This window comes from Salminus brasiliensis, chromosome 1, assembly GCF_030463535.1.
Source record: "Salminus brasiliensis chromosome 1, fSalBra1.hap2, whole genome shotgun sequence".
Classification (NCBI taxonomy): Eukaryota; Metazoa; Chordata; class Actinopteri; order Characiformes; family Bryconidae; genus Salminus; species Salminus brasiliensis.
The window spans coordinates 71841799-71853803 of NC_132878.1; the positions used below are offsets into that span (position 1 = coordinate 71841799).

Genomic DNA, 12005 nt, shown 5'->3' on the forward strand with positions numbered 1-12005 from the left:
GAAGAAAGAATGGGTGAACATTCCCCCAACAAGGAGACTCTTAGCTGCTACAAAAAGTGATTACAATCTGTGACATTTGCCACAGGAGGCAGTACTAAGCACTGGCCATGCAGGGTTTCCAAAAAAAGGAAATCTTGCTTAAAAATATAAAAGAATAGCCATTTAACCGTTCAAATAAGGGGTCATGGTTCCATTTAAAACTACAATTATATGTGGTTCTAATGAATTGAAGAACACCTTTTAACAGTGTAGTTACAAACAATTAGGAGGAAGCTGTACAAATGCTTTTTTCTATTTAATTAAGTAAGAATTTCTGTATTTTGTTCTTGTCAAAAAAAAAAAAGATTTCCAGTAGTTCCAAAAATCAGCACTGTTATACAGAGCAAGGGCCAGAACTTGGACAGGCAGGTGCATAAGGGCAGATCCAAAAAGAAAAGTATAGAGAAATAGAAAATCTCTGCTTAGTAACAGGCATAGTACCCCGTGCCCCAGTATCAGTCCTGATTTTATCCCTTATTCCATTACCATCCAGTAGATTTCCAAATTGCCCCAAAGAAAAACAAGACATCATTCTTTCATTCTTCAATTCTTTGAAATGTTTCAATTAAAGCTTGTAATCAGAGCGATATCAGCTGAACGTTTTAGAATAATGAGCTGAGTTGTAGCTGTAGATCTGAACTGCGATATCACGCTTTAAAGCTGCTGCTTTGTGCAAATGTCCTGTTATCAGATGAACGAGTCTCTAATTAGATTATTCATTAGACATGGGAGGAAATCTCAAGTGTGGTACAAAAGCAGAAAAGAAACGTATAAAACCTGCAGGATATTCAGGGTTCATCTGTGTTAAAAGGGAACACTCATATGGATCTTTTAGAGCTCAAGTGTCTGAAAACTCTTTTGCCTCCATCTTGGTCAGAGTTTACGAAAAAACAGATCTTGTCACTTGCTATTCAAAAGACAAAGATGTCCACCTAACATTAATGTTAATGTTAGGACTGTAACTTTAGATGACGTGAACAGTAAGACTATAACATTAGCTGATGTTAACAGAAAGTAATATTAGCTGGTGTTAACAGTAAGACTATAACATTAGCTGATGTTAACAGTAAGACTATAATATTAGCTGATGTTAACAGAAAGTAATATTAGCTGATGTTAACAGTGAGTAATATTAGCTGATGTTAACAGTAAGACTATAATATTAGCTGATGTTAACAGTGAGTAATATTAGCTGGTGTTAACAGTAAGACTATAACATTAGCTGATGTTAACAGTAAGACTATAATATTAGCTGATGTTAACAGTGAGTAATATTAGCTGATGTTAACAGTGAGTAATATTAGCTGATGTTAACAGTAAGACTATAACATTAGCTGATGTTAAAAGTAAGTTATATTAGCTGATGTTAACAATAAGACTATAATATTAGCTGATGTTAACAGTAAGTTATATTAGCTGATGTTAACAGTAAGTTATATTAGCTGATGTTAACAGTAAGTAATATTAGCTGATGTTAACAATAAGACTATAATATTAGCTGATGTTAACAGTAAGTTATATTAGCTGATGTTAACAATAAGACTATAATATTAGCTGATGTTAACAGAGAGTAATATTAGCTGGTGTTAACAGAGAGTAATATTAGCTGGTGTTAACAGTAAGTAATATTAGCTGATGTTAACAGTAAGACTATAACATTAGCTGATGTTAACAGTAAGTAATATTAGCTGATGTTAACAGTAAGACTATAACATTAGCTGATGTTAACAGTAAGTAATATTAGCTGATGTTAACAGTTAGTAACATTAGCTGATGTTAACACTAAGTAATATTAGCTGATGTTAACAGTAAGACTATAACATTAGCTGATGTTAACAGTGAGTAATATTAGCTGATGTTAACAGTAAGACTATAACATTAGCTGATGTTAACAGTGAGTAACATTAGCTGATGTTAACAGTAAGACTATAACATTAGCTGATGTTAACAGTGAGTAATATTAGCTGATGTTAACACTAAGTAATATTAGCTGATGTTAACAGTTAGTAATATTAGCTGATGTTAACAGTTAGTAACATTAGCTGATGTTAACACTAAGTAATATTAGCTGATGTTAACAGTAAGACTATAACATTAGCTGATGTTAACAGTTAGTAACATTAGCTGATGTTAACAGTAAGTAATATTAGCTGATGTTAACAGTAAGACTATAACATTAGCTGATGTTAACAGTGAGTAATATTAGCTGATGTTAACAGTAAGACTATAACATTAGCTGATGTTAACAGTTAGTAACATTAGCTGATGTTAACAGTAAGTAATATTAGCTGATGTTAACAGTAAGTAACATTAGCTGATGTTAACAGTGAGCAATATTAGCTGATGTTAACAGTAAGACTATAACATTAGCTGATGTTAAGAGTGAGACTAACATTAGCTGATGTTAACAGTGAGACTAACATTAGCTGATGTTAACAGTAAGACTATAACATTAGCTGATGTTAACAGTGAGTAATATTAGCTGATGTTAACAGTTAGTAATATTAGCTGATGTTAACAGTGAGCAATATTAGCTGATGTTAACAGTAAGACTATAACATTAGCTGATGTTAAGAGTGAGACTAACATTAGCTGATGTTAACAGTGAGACTAACATTAGCTGATGTTAACAGAGAGTAATATTAGCTGATGTTAACAGTAAGACTATAACATTAGCTGATGTTAAGAGTGAGACTAACATTAGCTGATGTTAAGAGTGAGACTAACATTAGCTGATGTTAACAGTAAGACTATACCATTAGCTGATGTTAAGAGTGAGACTAACATTAGCTGATGTTAAGAGTGAGACTAACATTAGCTGATGTTAACAGTGAGACTAACATTAGCTGATGTTAAGAGTGAGACTAACATTAGCTGATGTTAACAGTAAGACTGTAACATTAGCTGATGTTAAGAGTGAGACTAACATTAGCTGATGTTAACAGTGAGACTAACATTAGCTGATGTTAACAGCAAGACTATAACATTAGCTGCTGTTAACAGTAAGACATTAACATTAGCTGATGTTAAGAGTGAGACTAACATTAGCTGATGTTAACAGTTAGTAATATTAGCTGATGTTAACAGTAAGTAATATTAGCTGATGTTAACAGTAAGACTATAACATTAGCTGATGTTAACAGTGAGTAATATTAGCTGATGTTAACAGTAAGTAATATTAGCTGATGTTAACAGTTAGTGATATTAGCTGATGTTAACAGTAAGACTATAACATTAGCTGATGTTAACAGTAAGTAATATTAGCTGATGTTAACAGTAAGACTATAACATTAGCTGATGTTAACAGTAAGACTATAACATTAGCTGATGTTAACAGTGAGTAATATTAGCTGATGTTAACAGTGAGTAATATTAGCTGATGTTAACAGTAAGACTATAACATTAGCTGATGTTAACAGTAAGTAATATTAGCTGATGTTAACAGTAAGACTATAATATTAGCTGATGTTAACAGTGAGTAATATTAGCTGATGTTAACAGTGAGTAATATTAGCTGATGTTAACAGTAAGACTATAACATTAGCTGATGTTAACAGTGAGTAATATTAGCTGATGTTAACAGTGAGTAATATTAGCTGATGTTAACAGTAAGACTATAACATTAGCTGATTTTAACAGTAAGTAATATTAGCTGATGTTAACAGTAAGACTATAACATTAGCTGATGTTAACAGTGAGTAATATTAGCTGATGTTAACAGTGAGTAATATTAGCTGATGTTAACAGTGAGTAATATTAGCTGATGTTAACAGTAAGACTATAACATTAGCTGATGTTAACAGTGAGTAATATTAGCTGATGTTAACAGTTAGTAATATTAGCTGATGTTAACAGTAAGACTATAACATTAGCTGATGTTAACAGTGAGTAATATTAGCTGATGTTAACAGTTAGTAATATTAGCTGATGTTAACAGTGAGTAATATTAGCTGATGTTAACAGTAAGACTATAACATTAGCTGATGTTAAGAATGAGACTAACATTAGCTGATGTTAACAGTGAGACTAACATTAGCTGCTGTTAACAGTAAGACATTAACATTAGCTGACATTAACGATAAGACTATAACCTTTTTTATTCTTGACAGTAAGACTATAACATTAGCTGACATTAACAATGAGGCCAAGACATTAGCTGACATTAACGCTAAGACTATAATATTAGCTGAAGTTAACGCGAGTATTACATTAGCTGACCTTAGTGGTAAGACTATAACATTAGCAGACTTTATTGCTAAGACTAACTTTATTGCTAACATTAACTGATGTTAATGCTAAGATTATGACAATAACTGGTGTTAATGGTGAGAGTAGCATTAGCTGATGTAAACAGTAAGTCTATTTAGCTTAAAGCAGTTTGGCAGTAAAGTAGACTTGCACTGTTTACATATTCCCCCAACAAGCTTTGAATCACTTCAAATGTGCAGAGAAAAAAATGTATTTCAGAAAAATGTTCCCAGAGTTAACAAAAGTAACAGCTCAGATGACAGATGTGAAGCACTGACCAGCACGGCTGATTCTGCTAAAAGAAACTCGCAAAGCAAATGCAAGACAAATTCACACTTGAGGAAACCAATCACCAATAAATGCAAATACAACATTTCTGTGCTGTAATGTTTTCTTCCTCAGAAATAGATGGGCTGCTCCTGTAGGCATCCGTCTCAGCAGCACATTTCTCTGAGGGCAGCTCTAAATAATCTTGTAATGCAGAAAACTTCAAAAGCAAAGAGGTTTCCTCAAAGCTGTTGTCAATTTGGATCTAAATGAAGTGAATGAGCCACAAATACTTTTTGTTGTTGGGACAATTTTTTGCAGGCGGTTAATTTTGCACAGCAATAGAGAAAGCTCCCACAGGCAAGCTTAGGATAAATCTGCAGCGAGGGGAAAGAGGAAAATCTTTTTCTGTGCATGTTCACAGACAGGATTTACAGCTCACTGCAAGTAGATGGGACATGAACTTAATCTGCCAAGCTAACATGTAACATATAACATCTATCAGCTATGCTGGTCTTTGCCTTACATTTGTTGTCCACCTTGTTGTTTTGAAGGATTTCTCTACGGCTATTCTATTTAAGTGAACCAGTCCATGGCCCTGTTTACATGCAGATAAGCAAAACCTGACTGAACTATGGCATGGAGCGCTAAGAGCATGAAGAAGAATCACTGAGAGGAACTGAAACTGAAAAGGAGGACCTCTCAAAGAGCATGAGGAAGAACTATTGTAAGTAATCAAGACTCAAAAGGAGAAACTCCCTAAAAGCACAATGAAGAACCACTGAGATGAACCAAAAGCCAATGGGGAACCTTCCCAAGACCATGAAAAAAGGACCAATGTAAGAAACCAAGACTCCAAGAGGAGAACAACCCTAAGAAAACAAGGAGGAACCACAGTAAGGACCTAAAACTCATTAGGAAAACCTCTGAAAGAGCCCTAGTAAGAACCACTGTAAGGAACCAAAACTCAAAAGAAAAACCTCCCTAAAACCATTAGGAGATACCTCTGTAAGGAACCAAAACTCAAAAGAAGAACCTCCCTGAAATCATTAGGAGATACCACTGTAAGGAACCAAAACTCAAAAGAAGAACCTCCCTAAAACCATTAGGAGATACCACTGTAAGGAACCAAACCTCAAAAGAAGAACCTTCCTGAAACCATTAGGAGATACCACTGTAAGGAACCAAAACTCAAAAGAAGAACCTCCCTAAAACCATTAGGAGATACCACTGTAAGGAACCAAACCTCAAAAGAAGAACCTCCCTAAAACCATTAGGAGAAACAACTGAGAGGAACCACAACTCAAAAAAGGAGGACCTCTCAAAGAGCATAATGAAGAACCATTGTAAGTATCCAAGACTCAAAAGGAGAACCTCCCTATGAGAACAAGAAAACATCTGAGTGGAACCAAAAGTCAAGGGATTAATCTCCCTAAGAGCCCTAGTAAGAACCAACACTCAAAACTTTTTTATTTTATTTTTGTTCTAATTACGTTACCAGTTCAGAGACACAACGTTATGACAGTGGTGATGTAGAACCGCCCTGAGTTGTATTTGTAAAGGTGTTTAAGCGATTTTGATCCAGGTTCTTAAACTGTTTGAGGCAAATAGAACTGTTGGGGAGAAGGGAGCAGTTTATTCAGAATGATGAGTGGGATGAAATGTCCAACAGTGTGACTGAATATAATGTATGGATAACCAGCTTTTTAATGTGATTCTGATATAAATGAGCATGTTTCCTGCAGCAGTCTAAATTAACATCTAAATCCATTTGGATGCTCTGATTTTATTTGCAAAAAACATTGACCAAAGCTCTACCTTGGGAATATAACAAAGGTCACACATTAAATCATGATGCCTGTTTAAAGTACAACAAAAAGACAGAATAAACATAAGTGCAACTAGAGGGATATAACTCAAGGCAATGCAAGCCTTGTAAGCCAAGACAAAAACCTTTTATTGTAAATTATGCAAAGGAATTCACAATAAAAAATGCAAAGAATCAACAAGCGGAATTAGCTGGAAAAGTATAAATCTGGCAACCGTATTTATTTTCCTCCCAGTCAGAATAAGAATAAAATAAATGTATTCTTTCAGAAGTGCCACTATATTAAAATGCAAAATTTATCTGGAGGGCAAAAAAGAAAACACTGTACATGAATGCACTTAGCTTTAGGGATGGAATTCAGTCATTTAAATTAATCAGAGAAAAGGCAAGTTATTAATTTATAAGCATAACTTATTGTCCAGCTTTGTCAAAATTTTCTTTAATAAGAAAACACAAAGAATCAGTAGCACTAATGGAAACAGCTGGAAAAGAACAAATCTGGCCCCTGCATTTATGGGTGCGTGCTCTTTCCTTCCTGTCTGAACCCTCATGAATCCTTTATTCTCTCAGAGTCCTTTCTAGTTTGGTGATTTGGTGGCTGGAATAATGATTTTTTCCTGCCGTAGGCTGCACTGCTTAGGCTGCAGCTGCGAGTGTGTGTTTTTGAAGATATTTTGAAGTTTGTTGCCGATGCGGGTCAGGTGGGAGGGCTTGCCACACAGCAGCAGGACGTTTTCGTGGTGTGTTGTCAGTGTGTGGCCAGTTTGTTTCCAACAGGAGGGTGAAGATAACCCCCTCAAGGTGCCACAAATGCCAAAACAGCTTGGCTAAATTTGAAAGAGTGGCCGCGTGCAGGTCAGCAGAAGAAAAAACAGGTGAGGTAAATCATCTGGCATCCACTACAGCAGGAGGAGCTTAAGAGAAGCCTTAATAAGAAAGTGTTTGAAGTTTGATAGGATTGGGGATGGAGTGAATTGTGAATGTACTACTATTACTACTACTATTACTACTACAACTACTACTACTTCTACTACTACTACTAATGATAATAATATTAATAGTAATGATTGTTAATATTATTATTTGCAGTAGTCTAAGTATTAGTTTAATCATTAGTATAGAACCACAGTAACAGCTTACAGACCATTAATAAGCAGTTATAACATAAATATAAATAGAAAAGGACGACCCATTGCTCATCAAGTAGTGAGCCTACCCAAAATGTTTCGTGGTGGTTGCTGTGATATACCAGGTGGTTGCAATGATGTTGCTAGGTGGTTGCTATGCTGTTTCAAGTGGTTAGTATGCCATTTCTAAGCAGTTGCTGTGGCATCCTAGGTGGTTGCTTTAGGGTTGCTACTGAGTTGCATCATTTTTCTAGTGGTTGCTATGGTGTTGTCATGTAGTTACCATGTTAATCTAATGGTTATTAAAATGTTGCTAGATGGTAGGGTGGTGCTACCTAGTTGCTATGCCACATTTGATGGTTGCTTGTTGAATGCTGTTTTGTTAAAGCTGTCTGCTGTGTGGTTGCTGTGGTATCCCAGGTGGCTGCAAGGTTGTTGCTAGCTGTTTCTTTTAATATCTCACATGGTTGAAAGGGGGCTGCTTCAGTTTCTACATGGAAAATATTAATTGAACTATTAGTCTATTCTAACTAGCTAAGGTTTTCTTGGGTAAATAGCAAAGCACTTTGTAAGTCGCTCTGGATAAGAGTGTCTGCTAAATGCCTTAAATGTAAATGTAAATGAACACAGTCTGTCCCTTTCTGGAGTTTTCTAGTTATTTCCTGAAGCTCTCCTTTACACTGGGTGAATAAGTCTGGATGAATAGACCAATGGAAACACCATTTTGGAGATACATGTTTTTCATTGGACAGTGACGATACTAAATAACACAAACAAGAAACACCTTTGATGAGGGGGTGGAGCTACAGATACAGATACGCATGGCAGACATTGAGGGAGAACGTAAACAAATAAACACAGACAAAGGCATTGAACAAAGGTTCGGATGCTACATCGGTACAGAGTTCACCTACACTGAGAAAATCCCACCCTGAAGTTAAATTCCCTCATTTGATGCAGACCGTCATTCCAAGCTGCAGCGAATTAGACCAGAAGTGAACTGAAACCTTTTAGATTTGTAGTATTTTCGTTGTTTGGTGCACAGGGAACGTTCACACCTGTCAAAACAAACCGAACTTTAGAAAAAGTCTGATTGGTCCACACCGGGCAGGGCAGATTTGAAAGCACCCGAGGACTTTATAAGCCTTTTTAATGGATTTGTGGTGCCCTGTTTTTGAGACCAATATAGAAACATACAAACACAAACTCACTCTCACTGCGCTAAATCCCCCCCCTGGCAAGCACTGAAACGGGAAAGTATAGTGCCTGCTGTCAGATTGTTCCTGTGCTAGTCAACTTATGGCTTTCAGATGAGTTAGAGATTGTTTTTATCACTTCCTGTCCCGGAGGAAGTCCTGACACTGGATACGGAGGAATACTTCTTACTCTTTTATGTCGTAGCTGTCAGCATCGCGGCTGCTGCATGTCTTTGCGGAGGTTACAGTGTTTATTATGGAAGTAGTTCATGTTAAATCATGAATGAAGCCTTCTTAGTGAATATATTCCATCTGTTTACCTTATTCATTAAAACCACTATGATATAACACATTTTTAAAGGCCCTACAGTGTTTGATTTCAGATGCTTTTATTTTGATAGTGAAAAGTTACTAAAAGTCTTTGCTAAAACATGCTCCCCTGGTTTCTTTAGTCTTGTAGTATCCAGGTAGTACTTGTCAGTTATACTGACATGGTGGGGGTGGTTGTTTGTTAGCAGTGTGTGTTTTTCAACACCTCAGTGTCACTGCTGGACTGAGAGCAGTCCACCAACCAGAAATATCTAGCAGCGTCCTGTAGGCAGCGTCCTGTGATCACTGATGAAGGACTAGAGGATGACTGTGCAGCAACAGGTGAGCTTCTGTCTCTGACTTTACATCTACAAGGTGGATCAACTAGGTAGGAGTGTCTAATAGAGTGGACAGAGAGTGGACACTGTTTAAAAACTCCAGCAGCACTGCTGTGTGTAATCCATTTGTACAAGCACAACACACACTAACACACCACCACCACCATGTCAGTGTCACTGCAGTGCTGAGAATGACCCACCACCCAAATAACACCTGCTCTGTGGGGTCCTGACCATTAAAGAATAGGGTGAAAGGAGGCTAACAAAGTATTCAGAGAGTCAGATGGACTACAGTCTGGAATTATAGAACTACAGAGTGCTCCTATATGGTCAGTGGAGCGGATATACTGGGACAGTGAGTTTAGAAACAAGGAGGTGGTGTTGCATTAACATTAATTTAATATTTACTGTCTATGAAATTATACTTAATTAATTGTTTTTGTAAAGATTTACCAGAATGTCACAGCAGAGATGTGCAGGCTTAATGTATTATTATTATTATTATTATTGTTTTTTTGTTTTTTTACCAATTTTGTTCATATGCTATTATTACTATCTTCAGCAATAAAGAGGATGTGTTAGGTTGGGTCCTGCTCTCTTGTATTGTATATACACTTAAGCATTTGAGAACACTTCAGAAAACCAACCGTTAGTTTACATTCATAACGTACATTCTGCGGTCAATAATTTTGCTGTGTAGGAGATTTTCAGTCCCTGTCTCTGCAGCTCCAAGGCAGGCACCCATTTCATTTCGGTGGACCGTTTTTGTTTTTCAGCAGATAACAATACATGCATTACTTTGGCATCTTCCTTCTTTTGTTGTTCTCCTTTGTTCCTTTTTTCTCTCTCATTCATTTGGGTAATGAGTTTTTTCTTTTATTTCTGTAGATAACCGAGCTTCACAACATCAAGAACATTACCAGAATGCCCCGGGAGACCAAGAAACATGCAGTGGCAATTATCTTCTGTGATGAAACGTCAAAGACATTTTCCTGTGAGTCAGGTAAGCGTTCTCTCTTCATCCTCACAAAGTTGCATTCACTTCCATTCAGCTACAGAAAGAGAAAGAAAAGTAAAGTTAAGCCATATTAGTCTTATCTTTACTCGTAATTAAACTTTGGGGACAAATCAGATGATCATATTTTATTTTTACATATACAGGAGTGACTTACAACAGCGCATGGTCTTCCACTCAGAAAATTTGTCCCTAAGTATGTGTAAATCGTCTAGAGAAGAGGTTGTTTCTGGTCTTGTATTTTGTAATCACTGGTAGTCAACTGATCTGTTCTGTATGTAAGGTTTGGGAATTTGAGGATTTAGAGACCTCTCTGGTGAGAATGTGTAATTGCACCGAACAGACAGAAGAGTACTTTTACAACGTGCGTTGTGGTCTCCCTTTAAAACAGAAGAATCTGATCATCTGGTTATATTCACTCAGTCAGTGGAGTCGCTCAGAGCTCAGTCAAAATGTCTCTCATATCCTTTTAACATTTATATTATCATTATATTTTAAAGCACATACATACTGTCACCGCCTACGGAAAAAAATAAAAATAATATGCATTGTGTACCACTGTATATCCACAATAGTGACTTTTTAGTTGAAGGTAAAAGCGTTTAAAAACCTTTAAGGCAGGTTAATGTAAATTAACCGCTGTGTGAAACTATATTCTGTGGTTTTGAGTATATTGTTTTGTTAATTTATGATGAAATACTGTAAAAATGTAGAGAACAATTATGTCCAACAAACATAGAAAACTAAAAATTAAGAAAATTGAGTCTGAAGGCTTTTTTTAGTCCAGCGATACGGAAATAAACAGTTGTGTAAATTGACCAATAAACAGATGGTTAACATGTGTCCAGTAGCTTTATAAAGCATCGTCTCAGTCAGGTATCTATTTAGGTGGTCCTACAGGTTATGTGTACCCAACAGACAGCTAGGATAGCTCTTGAAATTGTTTCAGATTGGTGACTAGCTCGGTTTTTCCAAACAACAGTGGCAAAAAACAGCATTAGCAAGCTAACCGGTTATGTTGCTGTACAGGTAATACAACTGTACTGTAATATACTGTAACTGTACTGCAGATATACACAAATTTCACAGCCACAGTATCATAAAAAAATAAATATCTTACCTGATTGTCAAGAAAAAAGTCAACTCAGGATTACTTTGAATCCCTTCAGGCCACAGAGCTCTCTCCTCTTTTCAAACATCAAGCCAGTGTCTATCCTGGTTTTAACAAGGTGACAAATGATTGAGCAGATGAAGACTTAAAAGAGTCTGATATCTCCACGTTTGCAGTATCCATTATGTTTGTATCAGCACTATTAGCAGCGCCACGATTGCTCAGGTAACCAGCAAAAGGGGCCAGATCCTCTTTCAGAGGCATGTATGTGACATAGGTACATAAAGACATGTGATGTTGCAGAAAAAAACTCCCCAATAAAACCAACCAGACCACTCTTTTTTTTTTTTTTTAAAACAGACCATTTATTTGAATATTTTGTCCCCTCTTCATAGCGGAAGACTACTGCTGTCAGTTTAGAGATCATACTGAGAGCCTCTAGTTCAAGAGGTCTATAGCAGCGCCATCTCACTACAATTCAGGCTTAGGCAGTGAACTGCCATTCATGATGTCAGAAAGTGGGAAAG

The 12005-nt window shown here is 36.3% G+C and overlaps 1 protein-coding gene across 1 annotated transcript in view; it reads left to right on the top strand.

The window, feature by feature from the left end:
- The window catches only part of dok6 (docking protein 6), a 76568-nt gene that overhangs the window by 31539 nt on the left and 33024 nt on the right, over positions 1 to 12005 (top strand). Inside the window, exon 3 of the mRNA XM_072657354.1 lies at positions 10241 to 10355. Within this exon, the coding sequence (XP_072513455.1) occupies positions 10241 to 10355 (115 nt within the window). The remainder of the gene's footprint in view (positions 1 to 10240; positions 10356 to 12005) is intronic.